Source organism: Ascaphus truei, chromosome 3, assembly GCF_040206685.1.
Source record: "Ascaphus truei isolate aAscTru1 chromosome 3, aAscTru1.hap1, whole genome shotgun sequence".
In the NCBI taxonomy this organism is placed as follows: Eukaryota; Metazoa; Chordata; class Amphibia; order Anura; family Ascaphidae; genus Ascaphus; species Ascaphus truei.
The window spans coordinates 270,091,920-270,111,986 of record NC_134485.1 but is presented as its reverse complement, the minus strand read 5'-3'; the positions used below and the strand labels follow the sequence as shown (position 1 = coordinate 270,111,986).

Below are 20,067 nucleotides of genomic sequence, written 5' to 3'. Positions count from 1 at the left end.
GCATACATTCAGTATTGCCAATCTTCATATTCAGCATTGACAATCTGCCCCCATCATGTAATTGTGTACTTCATTCCTAAGTCTCCATTTTCTGTAGGAATGCAGGACTACTGAGAATCAGACGTTTCTTTAAAAAAAAGCATAACACAAAAGCAATACTGGATCAAGATCCAATAATTCTATAGATTCAGGAAGGAAATACGGCGTATTGCATTTACTTTCAACGTTTCATACATCGCACATTGTAAGATTCTGACAACATTTATGTGGGCACTGGTAAATCTTTTTATTTTATTCTTAAACACAACAGCAAAGCCTATTGACTTGGAAAAGGGCTACAACATCCTTCTCATCAATTAGTTCTGCGAGTCAACGCAATGTAATGTGTGTAGTTTATTTGTCATACTTGTAATTGTGATTCTTGCAGTTGGGCCTTTGGCCAAAATGTGCAAATGTAATAAATGAAACCCGTTTTGAAATTGTAAAGAGTTTTATCTGGCCGATTTCTTTCACTCTTTCATTGAAGCTCTAATAGAGGGGTGGGCAACTTCAGTCCTCAAGGGCCACCAACAGGTCAGGTTTTCAGGATATCCCTGCTTCAGCATGGGTGGTGCAGGCTTCTACTGAGCCATCTGTGCTGAAGCAGGGATATCCTAAAAACCTGATCTGTTGGTGGCCCTTTAGGACTGGAGTTGGCTCGCCTGCTCTAATAAAAATATTTCTATGAGGAACCTTTATTTCCACACATTATCTCACGTTTATTCTTTCAAGGTAGCGTGGCTTTTAAAAAAACAAAAAAGAACACTGTTTCACAATCTTCTTCACTTTAGTTTTTCTAGTCCAGAAAGTTACTGTGTTACTTGGGCAGTATGTCCCACATGTAGGAATGCTTTGTTTTGTATTGTTACCAAAGCAAGGCTTATTGCTTGACACCTAGCCAAGCAACATATAAGTAGCAAATTGTACCTGTGGTTCAGGATCCTAATTACTGAAGTAGTATGATGACTGAGTATACATTAGAAAGGTTAAGAGAGGTTAGGCCAAGTGGAGAGGCTTCTGATAAAGTACAAAGTACTTTGCTAAGTGGATTTAATGTGATCTGAGATAAGATAACGAATGGGGAGGGAGCGGTTTCAGTGTTAAAATCTAAAATGCCAGATAAGGTTTTTTGGTTAACATAGAACATTCAGGCGATCACGTGTCAGAAGACGCCACTTGCTTATCATTTTTAATTGTTGCTATTCAGAGTTTTATATCACAGATGGCGTATGTGGCAATATATCACTGTGTGCTCATTTGCATGTCATTTCCCAGAATCCCTTGCTGCAGTGGAAGTGCTGTATGCTGGGTGATAATGGGGAAAGGCGGGGTTGCAGACCTGCCTAAGACATGCAGATGAGCATACAGTTGTATTTGCATATTTGCTTTCCTGTGGAGGGTTTTTGTCACTTTTTTTACTCACCATAACTTAACTCAGTATTATGGTATAGCCTATCCCATAGCCTCTTATGCATATCCAGTTAAAATCAACCCCACACTGATGAGACCCATCAAGGTCGAAACAGCTGTCTGTGGGTGGTTTTCTGGGTATGCACCTTAACCCTGGCTGTGCTCAAAGCTGTGACCATGCAGCAAGCTTAAGCCTATAGGGAACCATGTTAAAAATGGTTTTTGAGGCAAAAAGTGACACTGTGTGCTCATTTGCATGTCATTTCCCAGAATCCCTTGCTGCAGTGGAAGTGCTGTATGCTGGGTGATAATGGGGAAAGGCGGGGTTGCAGAACTGCCTAAGACATGCAGATGAGCATACAGTTGTGTTTGCATATATATAATATATATATATATATATATATATATATATATATATATATATACTCAAAAAATAAATAGATGATACCGTTCTGTGGCTAACGAAATGCTTTTATTTGTGCGAGCTTTCGAGATACACTGATCTCTTCTTCCGGCGATGTTACAATGAATGAAGCAAGGATAACTTAAAAACAGTGTCTCTTGGAATGTTATCTGTGCTTCTCCTTCCCCCGGTGTGGATGTGTGTATGGCTAGAGGTGTCAAAGGGTAACTGAAAGCAAGTGAAGAAAGAGTGTGTATGTGTATCAGTGTGAATAAAAATGAATGGAGAGCCCACAGTATAAACAGTGCTCTACACAAGGTTTGTGTGGAGTGAGAGGGATATAAATGGTGTGGGTGGGTGTGGAAATGTGAGAGTTTGTATATATTTCCAGAAAATATTTCCAGAAAAAAAAAAAAACTTGCCAACAATAAATGCCATTAGTTAGACCTTGGAAAGGCTGCCCCTACAATCAACACATGGTGGAATTTCACTCATGAATTCAGGAATTTCACACAAATTTCGCACGACTGCACAATTAATAAACTTACTAGCTATAAAAATCCACTGTTAAACATAGTAGCCATCTCACATTGAGGTATCCTTTCCACCTGCGTCACACAGCATGCAAAAAAAAAGGAAAAACACCTTTATGTAGAAGAATATTAAAGCTAATATATATTACTAGCTGAGAGACCCGGCGTTGCCCGGGATGTAATGTTCCCGTTCCTCTCTCTCCTCCCCCCTCTCTCTGTTTGTCCCCCATTCACATCAATCCAGTCCCCCCCCTCCCTCCCTCCCTCCCTCCTTTACAGCTTCATGTAGCGTGTGTGCGTCAGTCACTGTGTGTTTGCTCGCGCGTCAGTGAGTCTGAGGCAGAAACACAAACACACACAGACTGACTGACGCACACACAGTCAGTGTGTGCCTCAGTCAGTGTGTGCGTGCGTCAGTCAGGCTTTGTGTGCGCGTCAGTCAGTGTGTGCGTGCGTGCGGCAGTCAGTCAGTGTGTGCGCGCGGGGCATCAAAGGCAGGGGGGGGCGTCAAAGGCAGGGGGGGGCGTCAAAGGGAGGGGGGGGCGTCAAAGGGAGGGGGGGGGCGTCAAAGGGAGGGGGGGGCGTCAAAGGGAGGGGGGGGGCGTCAAAGGGAGGGGGGGGCGTCAAAGGGAGGGGGGGGCGTCAAAGGGAGGGGGGGGGCGTCAAAGGGAGGGGGGGGGCGTCAAAGGGAGGGGGGGGGCGTCAAAGGGAGGGGGGGGCGTCAAAGGGAGGGGGGGGCGTCAAAGGGAGGGGGGGGGCGTCAAAAGGAGGGGGGGGGGCGTCAAAGGGAGGGGGGGGGGGCGTCAAAGGGAGGGGGGGGGCGTCAAAGGGAGGGGGGGGCGTCAAAGGGAGGGGGGGGCGTCAAAGGGAGGGGGGGGGGCGTCAAAGGGAGGGGGGGGGCGTCAAAGGGAGGGGGGGGGGCGTCAAAGGGAGGGGGGGGCGTCAAAGGGAGGGGGGGCGTCAAAGGGAGGGGGGGGGCGTCAAAGGGAGGGGGGGGGGCGTCAAAGGGAGAGGGGGGGGGCGTCAAAGGGAGAGGGGGGGGCGTCAAAGGGAGGGGGGGGGCGTCAAAGGGAGGGGGGGCGTCAAAGGGAGGGGGGGCGTCAAAGGGAGGGGGGGGGCGTCAAAGGGAGGGGGGGGGGGCGCCTCAAAGGCATGGATTCCTCCCCCTGCATTTCCTGCAGTGGACAGGAGGGGGGGGGGCAGTGGACAGGAGGGGGGGGGGCAGTGGACAGGAGGGGGGGGGGCAGTGGACAGGAGGGGGGGGGGGCAGTGGACAGGAGGGGGGGGGGCAGTGGACAGGAGGGGGGGGGCAGTGGACAGGAGGGGGGGGGGCAGTGGACAGGAGGGGGGGGGGCAGTGGACAGGAGGGGGGGGCAGTGGACAGGAGGGGGGGGGGCAGTGGACAGGAGGGGGGGGGGCAGTGGACAGGAGGGGGGGGGCAGTGGACAGGAGGGGGGGGGCAGTGGACAGGAGGGGGGGGCAGTGGACAGGAGGGGGGGGCAGTGGACAGGAGGGGGGGGCAGTGGACAGGAGGGGGGGGCAGTGGACAGGAGGGGGGGGGCAGTGGACAGGAGGGGGGGGGCAGTGGACAGGAGGGAGGGGGCAGTGGACAGGAGGGGGGTGGCAGTGGACAGGAGGGGGGGGCAGTGGACAGGAGGGGGGACAGGAGGGGGGACGCAGTGGACAGGAGGGGGGACGCAGTGGACAGGAGGGGGGGGCAGTGGACAGGAGGGGGGGCAGTGGACAGGAGGGGGGGGGCAGTGGACAGGAGGGGGGGGCAGTGGACAGGAGGGGGGGGCAGTGGACAGGAGGGGGGGCAGTGGACAGGAGGGGGGGCAGTGGACAGGAGGGGGGGGGGGCAGTGGACAGGAGGGGGGGGCAGTGGACAGGAGGGGGGGGCAGTGGACAGGAGGGGGGACAGGAGGGGGGACGCAGTGGACAGGAGGGGGGGGGCAGTGGACAGGAGGGGGGGGCAGTGGACAGGAGGGGGGGGCAGTGGATAGGAGGGGGGGGCAGTGGACAGTGACACACACACACACACACACACACACACACACACACACACACACACACACACACACACACACACACACACACACACACCTCAGTTGATGCGCCCTTTCTTTAGTTCCGTTTGGCGCCGGAGGTGGGGAGCGACACCTACCTGTACTTCCGGGCGCCGCCACCGTCTGACTCGGCGCCGCGAGGGAGGAAGGGGGTCCGCCATCTTACGCGCCGCGTGGCAGCTGCGGGAAGCGAGGTGATTTGGAGCGGGGAGGGGGGAGAGGTGATTTGGAGCGGGGAGAGGTGATTTGGAGCGGGGAGAGGTGATTTGGAGCGGGGAGAGGTGATTTGGAGCGGGGAGAGGTGATTTGGAGCGGGGAGAGGTGATTTGGAGCAGGGAGAGGTGATGCCGCTGGGGAGGGGGAAGAGGTGATGCCGCTGGGGAGGGGGAAGAGGTGATGCCGCTGGGGAGGGGGAAGAGGTGATGCCGCTGGGGAGGGGGAAGAGGTGATGCCGCTGGGGAGGGGGAAGAGGTGATGCCGCTGGGGAGGGGGAAGAGGTGATGCCGCTGGGGAGGGGGAAGAGGTGATGCCGCTGGGGAGGGGGAAGAGGTGATGCCGCTGGGGAGGGGGAAGAGGTGATGCCGCTGGGGAGGGGGAAGAGGTGATGCCGCTGGGGAGGGGGAAGAGGTGATGCCGCTGGGGAGGGGGAAGAGGTGATGCCGCTGGGGAGGGGGAAGAGGTGATTTGGAGAGGGGAGAGGGGAGAGGGGAGAGGTGTGTGTGTGTGTGTGTGTGTGTGTGTGTGTGTGTGTGTGTGTGTGTGTGTGTGTGTGTGTGTGTGTGTGTGTGTGTGTGTGTGTGTGATTTATTTTTTTGGACCTTTGGCCCGTCACTCCGCCTCAGGCCAATGAGAGGTGTGGGGGGCGGGCCAAAGGGGTGGTGTGAGTGTGTGAGGCCAATGAGAGGTGTGCGGGGGCGGGCGGGCCAAGGGACCAATGAGATTGCCGCTAGGGACACCGGACATCCAGCAGGCAGGCAGGCATGCATGCATGCATGCATGCAGGCAGGCAAACATACAGTGCTTTCACTAATATAGTATAAGATATAATATATATTAGCTTTAATATTCTTAATATATATAATATATATTAGCTTTAATATTCTTCTACATAAAGGTGTTTTTCTTTTTTTTTTTTTGCATGCTGTGTGACGCAGGTGGAAAGGATACCTCAATGTGAGATGGCTACTATGTTTAACAGTGGATTTTTATAGCTAGTAAGTTTATTAATTGTGCAGTCGTGCGAAATTTGTGTGAAATTCATGAGTGAAATTCCACCATGTGTTGATTTTAGGGGCAGCCTTTCCAAGGTCTAACTAATGGCATTTATTGTTGGCAAGTTTTTTGTTTTTTTTTCTGGAAATATTTGCAAGTTTGTTTGGGGTGGGGTTTCCTGCCTTTATCTTCTTTTTATTATTATTATCCAGTTACATTTTTCAATTAGTCTTCAGATGTATATACATAACGAGGCAACGTTTTTTTAAACAATCAAACTTATTTTAAAATACTTGTATTATCATAACCCAAGTATATCCTATTAATTTAAATAGTTTTTTTTTTTTTTTTATATGTGTTTGTACACCTATAATTCCGAGACTTCTTTCAAAGGCTCCTTCTTTTTGTGTGATGTCTGAGGAAGTAATGCATAGCCGGAACCTTCCCTATCCCTGATATCGCGTATGTTTGTATGTATATATAATTTTATTTATACAGCGCCAACAGTGCACGCAGCCCTTTTTACAAAATGACAATACAAAGTAAATACACGACAAACAGTGGGGGTACGTGCAACAGGTAAATTACAATAAGGCAAAGGAAGACCCTGCCCTGAAGAGCTTACAATGTAAGTGGTATACTGGGAGACTTGCAGACACAGTAGGAGTAACCGTGCATTAATAAAAGTGCAGTCGGGGGAGGTTAAGTGCACGTGGAGTTCTTGGTAGAGGCATTGATCATTTAATAAGCTGCTTCTCTCAATGTGGAAAGTGAAGGTGCTTGACAAGTACTGAGTGGAAGAGCCTTCTATAGTTACGGAGGGATTAGTGAAATGGGTTGAAGAACAGAGAGGGCTGTAGATGTAAAAGGGGGAAAGATGAGACAACCTTGGGTTGAGCCTTAGAGGCGAGTAGGGGGAGTGGTGAGTGATCTGAATCGAGATATATGGAGGTGTAGAGAAGTATAGAGCATGAAAAGAAAGGAGGGTCATTTTGTGCTTTACACGGAAACCGATTGATATTCTGGCAAGGATGGATTTGCCCGTGGTTGAGGGAACACTTGAGGGCCATGCATTATTGTGCTCCCTGTCCTCCGACTTTTTATTTTGAAACAAACAAAACTAACCTCTTAACCTTGAGGCTGATTATATTTTAATAGAGAAGCCAATAATACTCTTCAATTGTTGGCAACATGTTTTTTTGTGAGATAAGTGTGACTACCAAGCTCAGTTATATTTAACCTTTAAAGGAAACCGCTGTCATCTTCATTGTAGGTCCCCCTGGCAGTAAAAAAAAGGTGAAATATATTTCCTAATTGTGAAACTTAACCCTTTGGTTGCCCCAGGACATAGTCGCTGCATCATGGGGACTGGCACTCCAGCGGCAACTGCTGATGCAGCGGCCGTTATTCGAACACTTCACGCGTCATGTACATCGGAATCCCGATTTGAAACCGCGGGATGAATTACAGCCTCGTCGCACTAGGATGCGAGCGCGGCGAGTGCAGAAAAACGAATTTGAGTGTTCTGGCTTTTAAAAACATGAAATTGACACAGTAGCACAGTACTGTACACATTATAATTCATCCATTTTATTGCAAACGAAGAAACAGAATCCATGAAATTCAAACAAAACATCCGCGATAAGCGCGGGTGCCTGGGGCGATTGGCCGCGTTCATGCTGCGTGGGGAATAGCAGAGAACCCAAAATCGGCGCCGTGATGTGTTCAAATAACGGCCGCTGCATCAGTACATCATGCTCAAAGGGCTTTTTTTCTGGGTAAGATCACTTTTCTATAGTGTGCGGGAAACGATCTGACCAGTGAGTAAACGGAGGCGGATCCCTCCTATTCCGTTTCCTCCAAAATGGCGGTCACGTGTTCAGGCACCATGACCACTCAAAGGGTTAATGCTAAGGAAAAGGTGTGTTTCCTCACATCTTTGAATCCTCGTAGTATACACTTACAAATTACTAGCACACATGAACACATCATGAAAATATGTATGTAATCATATTCCAGTGTCCTTTTCTACATCTGCATCTGTTAGGTAAACAGAATAAATTTGCAGCAATAATAAAATAATTTAAGAACAATTGATTTTGAAACGCAGGCAAAAAAATATTACATTATCTCAATTTTATTAATCCTCTACCTAAAAAGTTTGCTAAGGCGCCACTGAACGCACCGGCGCGCGCGCCTTGTGTGCTGGCGGCGTGTGTACGGCACTTAACCGCAATCTGCAGGGAGCTTTTTTCGGTTCGGAGGGGGTGTGTGGCCAAAACGGGCCAGGTGATGCGAGGGGGGCGCAGCCATGACGTGAGGGGGTGGCACGTCCATGACGGGGAGGGGGGGCCGTCCCTCTCTCCGTGCCACTCTCCTCTCTCCGTGGCTGTAAGGTGCTGTGAAAAGTGAGTTATAGATATTTGGCCTCTCCCCCGTGTCACTTTGCATCCTCCCCACCATCCCTCTCCTCGTGCCATTCTCACTCCTGTCAGTCTCTCTCCCTCTCTACCCCTTGTACCGCTCTACCTCCCAGTGTCTGTCTCTCCACCCATCATTCTTTCTGATTTGGCTCTCTGGAACACCATGTGACGCGTCACCACACGGGAACACAATCCTGTTGTTGCTCCTGCTGGCTGACGTGTCGCAGTGAGCCTGGGAGCGAGGCGCCACTGGGGACAGCTAGGGAGGAGGTAAGGGGCTGGTGAGAGGCGCGCGCACGCCGCCTGGCTGCAGCCGGGACCTAGCCTTAGCCTGGACGTTTGCACTGTGCTGCCAAAATGTAGAACATACCTGTATCATAGTCCTATCAACAAAGCATCATAATGACTGCAATGTTGAAGGTGTGTAGTGCTTGCCCTCAAGGTAATCGCAGATTGTGAGGTCTTTTTGATGTCCCCCACCCACAGTACACTGACTTTACAAGAGGTTTGTTAACCTTTGCTCTTAATCCGTATCGCTTTTATAGAGTTTGAAGAGACTTTACAAAAACGTAGTTACTCAGAATAGCAATATACCCAAAGCCTTCGACTCATTCTATGCTTGATGTACAAGCTCATTCAATTCTTCTATGGTGGCATGCATGCCAAAAATGCTCATCTTGTATCCTTAAGTATATCCATATGGGCTGAATGAGCATTTGACTTTGAATGGCAGAAGGGCGCAGCATATGATTGAAACGTGTTTTTTTTTTCTTTTCCTTATTCCGTTTTATTTGGCTTTCTAGTTTTTTTTAAAAATTGCAATGTATCATCCCCGTGACTTCTTTCTGATACTAACACTTTGATGGCGACACTACTTGTTCCAAGTCAGATAACGCTTTTCCTGATGTGAGCTTTGTGTCGGTAGCTAGTCTTGAACTTGTAAGACATCATCGTTTGGCCTAGGTTTCAAACGTGCATCCGGTTAAGTAAATGTGTGTGCAAACACATGCCAAGCGTGTTACTGAACTAATCATTTATTAATTATAGCGTTAACTGATGGAAAGATTATGTAATTAGGCAAATTGATTTGTTTTAAAACAGAAATCCCCTTGTGGGTTATCAATAGACACATGCTTCAGTGCCGAAACAGTAAAGAAAACAATCAATGAGTTGTCTGGTGGTTTATTTACAGAGTAATTAAAACAAACCTCTTTTACAGAAAGTATCTGTATAGCACGCTTGTTTGTGCGGCGATTTATTGACTTTGGGTCATGTTGATGTCTTTCTGAATGGTATATTAAAGGTTGCTGTCAGATTAACATCCATGGGAGTTGTAATAACCTATCAAATTGTAATTGTTTTATGTGAGCAGGGGTATGCTCTATTGTTGCTGGATCTACTGTGATAACACAAATGGGACTATTAATAAAATGATAACCCCCAAAAGATAAGTTGGACTCTGGGAGAATTAAACAATAGAACACCGCTGTAGACATTCAACTACCAACAGAAGAGCATGAGAGTAATCCTTAGGCATTAAGGACGAAGAGGTCACTGCAGATCTCACAGTGCTAATAGTTATGTAAAATCATTGAAGAACAAATAGATAAGATGAGGGTACAATACAACAAATACTTTCTGGACCTGGTTTAAGCTGTGAAAACGACACATCATATCATGTTTAGGATTTTATTCTATTTGAGGTCTACCACTTTTAAGACTTGCCATTGAATAACCACACTATTTTAAATGATGCTATTTTTTGTTCTATACTTTTGTCCACATTTCTTTTTTCTAATTGCATGGTATTTTTTATATATCTTTTATCTTGGTGTGAACTGCTTTTTGTGTATATTTGTGTTCTGATTTATTAAATTGCACAAAGCTTAAGCGGACCCTTTAACTGCCATAGGGGAGAGCAACACTTTGTATATACAAAAGGAGTTTAAAATATTGATTTCTCCTCAAAGATATTCAGTATGTGAAATTTTTATTTTTTTATTTCTATATCTTTAGGGAAGGTTTTAGATTTTCAGCACAAGAGGCGGCCTCAAGTTTCGGAGATGACCGTTTGTTGATAGAAAAGTTTATTGACAACCCACGCCACATAGAAATTCAGGTTTGTACTGTTACAATTACTTCCGACTTTGTAGTGTTCACTGTTTTCTTTATAAATATATATATTTTTTAACACTGCTATGGCATTATTTTAAACGTGCACATTCATAGTATCATAAATTAACTTAAACACAGACAAATTAAACCGTTTCCATAGGATCTGTGGATAAAGTACAGATCCTGTTGAAATGTTTTGATTTCTCTCAATGTATGACACAAACAACTGATTGCTCGACTTAAAAAATGACATTTTTATTGATATTTAATGCATTACAAATATGGCATTGAATTCAAGTCTGTTATAGTTAAAACAGTTACTGTATGTTATGGTTAATATCTATTAAATCCATAACAGATCTGAATTCGTATAACTAGATAGAAGCCCTCATGCATAATGATTTTTGCGTATTGAAAAGTGCAGTACTATTTTGGGTTGTTATTGGTCTTGCATAGTTACATAGTAGATTAAGTTGAAAAGGCATACGTCCAAGTTCAACCTACTTTATGCTAAATTTAGACCACAGATACTTATCCCGTATTTGTATTTACAATATTTTGATAAATAAATTCTTTCATGACTCGAAATATAGACTCAGATTTCTCCCAGGATCAACATCCTTTCCATGTTTACTTATTTGGTATATTTCCCTGTATACCTTTCTTGTCTAAAAAGATGTTTAACGTTTTCTTAAAGATATCTATTGTATCTGCCATCACAGTCGCCATGGGTAATAAATTACACATTGTAACTGCCCTTCCTATAAAGAACCCTTTCCTTTGTTGCTGGTGAAAAATGTCTTTTACTTCAACCTTAAGTGATGACCCAGAGTCGTTTGTACTGCCCTTGGGATGAATAGTTTGAATGCTCCTTGTATTGTCCCTGAATATATTTATATATAGTTCTCATATCCCCTCCTCCTTTTCTAATGTAAACAAATCTAAATTAGCTAGCCATGCCTCATAAATCAGATCATCCATCCCCTTTATTAATTTGGTGACTTTTCTCTGCACTTTTTCTAGTTCTATCATGTCTTTTTTTTTTTTTATGTAGTGGTGGCCAAAACTGTACTCCATATTCAAGGTGTGGTCTTAGTAATGCTTTATAAAGGGGCAACATTATGTTTACTTCCCTTCCATCCATCCATTCCCCGTTTAATGCCAGATAGGATCTTATTTTCCTTTGCAGCTACTACATCAGGCCTGCACAACTCCAGTCCGCGAGGGCTGCAAACAGGCCAGATTTTCAGGATATCCCTGAAATTCAGTCATACTGAGCCACTAATTGAGCCAGCTGTGCTGAAGTAGGGATATCCTGAAAACCTGACCTGTTTGCGGCCCTCGAGGACTGGAGTTGTGCAGGCCTGTACTACATAACTTTGGGCACTATTGCTAAGCCTGCTGTCTATAAGCACTCCTAAATCTCTCCCCATCAAGGATTCACCTAATGTTTCCCCATTTAAGTCATCTGATTGTTCTTGTTTTCCAAATGCATAACCTTACATTTATCTGTTTTAAACCTCATCTGCCATTAACCTGCCCAAGTTTCCAGTCTATCCAAGTCCTTCTGGAGAGAAATTAAATCCTGCTCTGATTGTAATACCTTACACAATTTAGTATCATCAGCAAAGATAGAGACTTGCTCTCTATGCCAACATCAAGATCAGTTAAAAAGTACCGATCCCTGAGGTACTCCACTCACAACTTGAACCCAACCTGAAAAGGTCCCATTTATGCCAACTCTCTGTTGTCTATCCTTCAACCAGTTTTCAATCCAGGTGCATATGTTTTTACTGAGTCCAATTTGCTTTATTCTGTGCAATAACCTGGTTGTGATCTCAGTAGCTCCCTTTTTAAATATAGGCACCACATCTGCTTTACGCCAATCTTGTTGTACTGAGCCTGTGGCAATGGCGACCTTGAATATTAAATGTATTAGTTTGGCTATTACTGAACTTGGCTCCTTAACTCTTGGGTACATGACATCGGTGACAGGTGCTTTATTTACTTAAATTTTATCAAGCTGCATATGCACTTCTTTCTCAGTTAACCAATTGAAGAAGAGTTAAAGGCTTTCCCTTAGCCTGCAGCAAAACATATCACCATGTTGCTGCTTCTGTTCACCCGGCCCGTGGCCCAATCTCCACTGCCTGCACCCGTTACATAGCAGTCTTGCACCCTCCGTGGCCCAATCTCCACTGCCTGCACCCGTTACATGGCAGTCTTGCACCCTCCGTGGCCCAATCTCCACTGCCTGCACCTGTTACATGGCAGTCTTGCACCCTCCGTGGCCCAATCTCCACTGCCTGCACCCGTTACATGGCAGTCTTGCACCCTCCGTGGCCCAATCTCCACTGCCTGCACCCGTTACATGGCAGTCTTGCACCCTCCGTGGCCAGTGAGTCACTGGGAGTAGTGCACTGCCTTTTATCCCCTGTACCCATTTTTCCAACTCTATCTGTACGTGATTTGACTGTATAGCCCCTGTTCTTTAATGTAACCATGTATTTTTTATAACTCTGTGCCCAGGACATACTTGGAAACGAGAGGTAGCTCTCAATGTATTACTTCCTGGTTAAACATTTTTATAAATAAATAAAATAAAAAAAACTGCTCTCTTTGGTTAAATCACCCACCTGTGGTGACCATGAATAACACAAAAATGATCATTATACAATGCACTGCTCATTCTGCTGGGAGGTACTGTTACACGTGCATGTATAATTAAACTATGCGCAGAAATGTTAAATCAATCTTTCTATCTAATTGCCATTCTTCATGCAACCGACTCTGCGATGGCCCATTCTCCGCAGTTTGGGGACTAACTGATCATTTCAGGTCCTGTGCGCAGAATAATTTATTCCCTGCATCTTGGCTGCAGCCCTTGAAATGCCTCCTCATCCCACGAGGGGTTTCCGATTTTGGACCCACCGGGAGAGCTGCGCGTCTCCGTATTGCCCCAGACCTGCTGGCGTATTCCCAGAGATACGTGCCGTTCTCCCCACTTTTCGCTCCTGCTGGTCACTTCACACTTCCTGGTTAGTGATCCGGTGCTAAACGTACCTGCAGCTTTGCTCGGCATCGCTTCGTGCGGAATGGTGGGCTTGCTGTTTGCCTTTTTGTGAGCCGTCATGAAGCCTTTTTTAAAAATAGAATAACCAAGAGGATTAACGCACCCTGAATGCAGAGTTCGTGATTCATGTTATTTTTGCATTTATGTAACACAGTTGCTGTTATGCAGTCGTTGCATTTGGATTGCAGGTTTTCAAGTCGTGCACATACATTTTCTCTTTGCATCTCCAAATCCCTTATAGCTTTCTCATGATACCAGTAATTATCACTGAGGTTACGGTGGTTATTTCCCAAATGTCACCCTGTGACTACCAGCCATCATTTTTTTTTTTTTTTAAGCAGTAAGTTTTCTCTTGTGTGTTCTAAGGCTAGGTCCCCACTGCCTGCTGCAGCGCTCGATATGGCGTGCGCTGCAGGGGCAAGAGCCGCCCCTAAATGGGGCCGGCCCGCTACCCACCTTGCTCGCCGCGTGACGTGACCAGATTTCTCTGAAGACAGGAAATCTGTGCTCACAACTTGCGACGGAGCACTGGCCACGCCCCCCGACGGTTCAGCCAATGAGGGCGAACCTGCCGGGTGATGTCACGCCCCCACCCCCTTTCTTTCCCCCTGCAGCTCACCGCAGACCGGGGATCTCGGTTGCACGCACTGCCAGCTTGCCGACACCAGGGCCTCAGCCTAATGTTACATTTTAAGGCTATTCTGGAATGACTTCTCTGACGCTCCTTTGTGTTTTTCTTTGTTTTAGATTTTGGCCGATAAACATGGCAATGCAGTTTATTTAAATGAAAGAGAGTGTTCCATCCAAAGGCGGAATCAGAAAGTGGTGGAGGAGGCACCCAGGTGGGTTTATAGGCGTCATCATTGGACCTGTAAGCTCATCAGAGTTCCTTACAGAAGCAATCCTCCCCCAAAATTACCTCAGCTTTTCCTGAACCGTGAGGCCCCTGAGAGCTGTTCTGTGGTCCCCCGACCTCCAGGGACTCGCCGGTTCCATGTAAAAATGAATTCTAATTTTATTTGTAGTTTCTTTTTTTTAAAGCAGCAATACTTTTTTTTTTTTAATTTTTTACATTTTCTTCTTTGTATGTATAAAGCATGTGACCATGTATAATTCTATATTCTTACCGAAACTGGCAATCGTTTGATGCTCCAGCTATAAATCTCTAAAAATCCTGATTGCCTAACATAATGGCTGCTTCAGTCAGTGTAACTCAGCAGCTACAATGTATTCTTATATTACTAAGGTAACATTATCTATTGTTACAGTTTACAACTTATACGGCTGGCAACATTTGCAACAAATCACAAACAGGAAAGTGTTGCAAATATCTTGCACTGCTGGGGAGGTGGGATAAAACCTGCTATATAAATCAAAGGATGCTTTAAAACTCAATAAAAATAACATTGAGTTGAATAAAAAACAAAAGTAAAACAGTCACTATTATCTAATACAACAGAACTGATTTATTGGGGGGGGGAAACCCCCCCCCCCACAAGAATTCACTTGTTTTTCTGCTTTAAAACCCCACTCTACACGCTACGTTGCAGCTTTCTTTTAGCCGCTGGTAGCGAGCTACGAACTTGCATCCATTTCGCGACCACCAGGCAAATAGCCTTGTCCGATGGACAAAACCCTTGGCTGTTTGTGAACTGGGGAGTCCTTAGGGGTCAGACAACATGGCTCAGGTACAAAAATAATGTAAAAATAAAATGTCCAAAACAGCGAGCAGGACGGACTGCTGATTTTAAGCGTAGATTTCCATACAGTCGTTTGTGTGGGGGAATTTGTCAAAGAAGGAGTTGGGAAGTGAAGAGACGTCTTCTGGAGTAAGTTAATTTTTGGAAGCGTTAAAATAAATAAAATAAACAAGCCTGTTCTTTGTAGGACATATATTTTAAAGTCCTTTAATTTAGAAACCTCCACCGTAGGAATGATATTTAGGTGTTCACGCTGGCCAGGCACAATTTCTTTCCCTGCTGGTGCTTACAATGCCTTATCCACTACAGGACTTTATCCCTGAGACCAGCATTGCTGATGTCATAGTGCTGCACACGTGCTAGAAGGAGTGTGAGTTTGTTGGGTCCCTGGACTAACGGCTCTCAGTGCCATGGAAATGGAAATGGACATTGCAAAGCAATCTGCTTCCTACATACTCAGCGGGAAGAAGCAGAGTAAACTGGCTGTTAGTAGTATACGTATTCCTGTTGCCTACCTGCTATTCATAAGCAACTAGAAAATGCCCTCGCTATGCGAGTCAATGATAGAATAGATTTCTTCAGAGTTTAATAACTACTCTTTCTTTAAAAAACCCAACATAATTTACAGGGCCCTAGATATATATTTATATTATTTACCCTTTAACTACTTATGTAACTGAAATGATGCACTATACTATTTTGCAGAAAAATATCAAAACATTTATCGAACAATAGTTGTCTCCTTTTTTTATTTATTTTATTATTATTATTATTATTATTATAATCACCAGCATGAATTTAGTTGCGAACATTGGATGGAATTGGCCATGTCCCAAAGTATTTTGCATGTTGCTTTTGGGCCTACGTTTGAAATGTTTTGAAACCAATCTTATCAAAACATCTCTAAAAAAAATCGTATGAAACACAAGTCATTTTCATTATTGTTACCCATGTGCTAAATTTCTGGGGCATATTTTAATCCTATTTATTTCTTTTTTAATTCAAATTTAAAAAGGCAGCGCAAAGTTTGGATGCTTGTATTTCTTATATACTTGATTAGAAAGACGGCCATTAAGTTAACACCAAAGTGTACACGAACAAACCAAAGTTAATATTGGCAAGAAAATGTTTCAAAGGAATACATAGTAGCTAACGCTCCTGCACATGAGACCTGTGTGCGTTGCCAAAGAAAGTAGAGCGCCACTGTTCTCAAACATTTGCAATTTTATCAGCACATAACGGGTGACGCATAGTACTGTATAAAGCATTACAATAAGGTAGAGCTAAACGGGGAAGTGTATGAAACATAGGCCTGGATCCCTGAGACTCCAATAATTGGGATTCGGAGCATGATCCTGCATTAACTGCTATTGACTTGAATTCCAGTTAAAGTGAGATTGAGCTACGACAACCCTTTTCGGGGCTTAGTGAATCTCCCCTGCTGTTTATGGAATATATTTGTATAGCAGTAGAAAAACAAGGTATTATCAGGTTAAAGTTATAATAAACAAAGACAAAATATGAATGTACTTAAAATATTGGGGGGGGGGGGGGGAATCTAGCGGTACTTTGCTTGTTATCCTATTACAAAGCGGCTCAATTATGTCAAGTATCCCAATGGCAAACAGACCCAGAATTGAAAAGATGGGTAGCATTGGAGAAAGAAGTTTGCTCCCCATTGGAGTTAAACGGCCTAATTTGGCTCCCCCAAAAAGCAAAAACAGCTATCAGAAGACCGCTACCCTCAATGACTAATTCATTGTCAATCTGGGAGGCCTCTAAATGGAATTGTGCCCTGACTACCAAGAATTCATTGATGACCCCTCTGTGGGATATCCCAGAGTTTGCTCCGGGGGTACTTAGCGCTGATTTCTCAATCTGGAAAAATAAAGGCTTTAAGAGACTTTGAGATCTGGAGGGTAGGAAAGGTATCAAAACGTTTGATCAAATCAGATCCAATAAAAACATCCCCCATTCTGAATCCTATAGATATCTCCAGATTAGAACATTTTATAATAAACACAACCCCCGCCCCCCATTGACCACCTTCGAAAAGCTCTGTTTTGTAGAGACTGACACCAGCGGACTCACATTGCAAATGTATCAAGAAGTAACCAGTTCTGGTCCTAAAGTGTCACATAAGTTGAACTATATGACACAAAGGGAGGCAGATTTAGGAGAGGCACTAAAAGTGGAGGAGTGGTCAGAGATAGTCACTGCAACAGCCAAAAGCTCAATATGCATGACATTAAAGGAAAACGCATATAAAGTATTAATGAGATGGTACCTCACCCCACTAAAATTATCTAAATTTCTGACGGGTTACTCCCCAATGTGCCCCAGACAATGTGGAGAGCCCGCAGATCTGTTACACATGCTGTGGTCTTGTCCTTGGATGGTCCCAGTTTGGGAGAAAACTAGAGATTGGCAACAGAAGATTTTCAACCTTAAAATTCCAATGGACCCGTGGCTATTTCTTTTAAATAGGCCAACGCCAGGTCTAGCCAAAATAGAGAACAAACTAAGTTGCTCACTTCAACAGCAACGAGGTGTGAGATCGCAGCTTTATGGAAACAGAACGAAACCCCGTCAATTCCCAAGATTCGGAACATAATTTGGTTTGTGTGCCAGATGGAAATATTGACGTCTAGTTAATGACGCTGGTGTAACTTTCCTAAAAGTCTGGATGCCCTGGCTAGCTAAGACAGACATCCCAGGGGTAGAAAGGACCACAATATGGCTATAATAGGACCAAATGCATTTTCTTTTGACAGTGGTGATAAGTTAGGGGCACATAGTAATCCAGGAAACTCCATAGTTATAAAGGAGCGTTGACCATATGGAAAATACTGGAAAAACAGTCCGTACATAGGATCATCCGCAAGGGGACAAACTCAGCGGCCGCAACACGGAGAGACCAGACGGAGGAGCGGACTCCCCCTCCACTCCCTCCCCCCCCCACCCTTATTATTTCGTTTTTTTTTTTTACAAATTTTTATAATTTCTCTGGAAATAGTGGTTAATTACGATTTAATATTGGTAACCGAACAAAACAATGAATGTATGCTAAAATCAAAGTTTAAAAAAAAAAATATATATATATAGCAACTGTAAATATTACTGTATGTTCATTTGCATGTCTTAGACAGGTCTGCAACCCTGTATTTCCCCATTGTCACCCAGCATACAGCACTTCCACTGCAGCAAGGGATTCTGGGAAATGACATGCAAATGAGCACTCAGTGCCACCTTTTGTCTCAAGCTTCTATTACACAAGCCATATAATATATATATATTATATATTGGGGATTTAAAGGAGCAATCTATGCAAAATCCTACATGTGTTTTTAAAAATTTAAAAAAATAAAAATCCGTTCTGTAGTATTAGATAATACTGACTCATTTTTTTTTTTTTTTTAATAGAACGAGCATCCTTTGATTTCTGTAGCAGGTTTTAAAGGAGCAATCCAAGCGTTCCCCCCCCCCTTCATTTTTTAATACAAGTTTGAAGCAGGGGGTCTTTGGGGCTGAACCCCATTCATTTCAGCTCTGGGGACCCCCTGCTTCCTGAGATACCTCCAAAGGGGGTGCAGGTATCTCTGCAGTTTTCAGCTTCCTCGTCACATGGGCATTATAATGTTACCATAGTAATATAAGAATGTATTGTAGCTCTTAGTTACAATGACTGAAGGATTGATTGCAACTGAAAGGCGGCCATTTAGCGAACCCTGGGAAGCAGATCTTTGATCGATTTCGGGAGAATTAAATGAACGGCAACTTCAGTAATTCGTTTTCAATAAAGGTAATTAAAGTGTGTGTGTGTGTGTGTGTGTGTGTGTGTGTGTGTGTGTGTGTGTGTGTGTGTATATATATATATATATGTATATATATATATATATATATATATATATATATATATATATATATATATGTATATATATATATATGTATATATATATATATATATATATGTACATACGTACATACATATATACATATATATTTTTTTTTAAGTGCCGCTTGGATTTTATACTGGAAAGAGGGTCACGTATGAATAATCCCAGTTGGCTTAACTGATGTCTTCCCTCTTCCAAAGCATCACAAGTCCTGATTGTCTTTCTTAACTTTATTGCAGAAGTAGAAAACAAAGGGTACTTGTAGGTGTAGTGTGAGTAGAGAGTGCTTCTCTATCTGAATGTTTGCGTGAGGTTAGATTACGGTAAAACAGAAAGGCCTTGACAGGGTAGTAGCAGGCGGGTCTGTACTCACTGTGTTCTTGGGTGGAAAAGGAAGTGAGGAGCAAGGGTCACTCTAGAAGTGAGATGGGACAAACTAACTGTCAGCAAGGCAGGGGGGAGGGCAGAATAGCGCATTCTGAGAAGGATCTCAGAGGTTGCTATAGCAACTCACAGACCTCATGAACAGAGGCAGAAAATGCAACACAATGATACATCACACAGGCACTGTGTGTGTGTGTGGAACAAATACATGCAGCTGAACTTAAGGAGCTGACAAGCAGAAGCTGCAAGGAGGGGTGATCGGAGAGAGCAGAAATGGGCTGACTTGTTCCGTGACAGATTTCCTCTTTAAGCCCCAAAAATATGTGAGCATTTTTCTCTCTTATTAAAAAATATATATTTATATATTACTTTTATGTTTATCACTGCGACTCAAATACTCACAAATAATGAGATGTTTGAGTCGAGTGACACATGCAGTATTTAAGTGGCGCATAATTAGGTTGGGAGGAAGAATTGATTAAAGAGGTACAAGAAAAAGGGAGAATAAGTGGCTGGGTGTTGGGCGATGATAATCAGTACAAAATACATATGAAGGGTAAAGAGGCAGAAGGGAATAAGAAAACTTCAGTTAATTAACCTGGCTGATTGCAGAGATAATGCAGTCATTTTAGAGTAGAAGGCTTAACCACATGGCAGAGATCAACTTTAGCAGTGTGACACCTCTGTTCCATTCTTTAGCTGCAGCAGGAGGTGAGCAGTGAGAGTGTGAAAGGCAATGCAGATATATATTTTGCAAACATAGGACGACACTACTGTAGCACAAGGGAGTAGCTGTCCTTTCATCCATATTAG

The 20,067-nt window shown here is 44.4% G+C and overlaps 1 protein-coding gene across 1 annotated transcript in view; it reads left to right on the top strand.

Annotated features, from left to right (window-relative positions):
• The window catches only part of PCCA (propionyl-CoA carboxylase subunit alpha), a 421,935-nt gene that overhangs the window by 126,895 nt on the left and 274,973 nt on the right, over positions 1 to 20,067 (top strand). The window contains exons 10-11 of the mRNA XM_075590774.1: positions 10,103 to 10,205; positions 14,022 to 14,116. Of these exons, the coding sequence (XP_075446889.1) occupies positions 10,103 to 10,205; positions 14,022 to 14,116 (198 nt within the window). The remainder of the gene's footprint in view (positions 1 to 10,102; positions 10,206 to 14,021; positions 14,117 to 20,067) is intronic.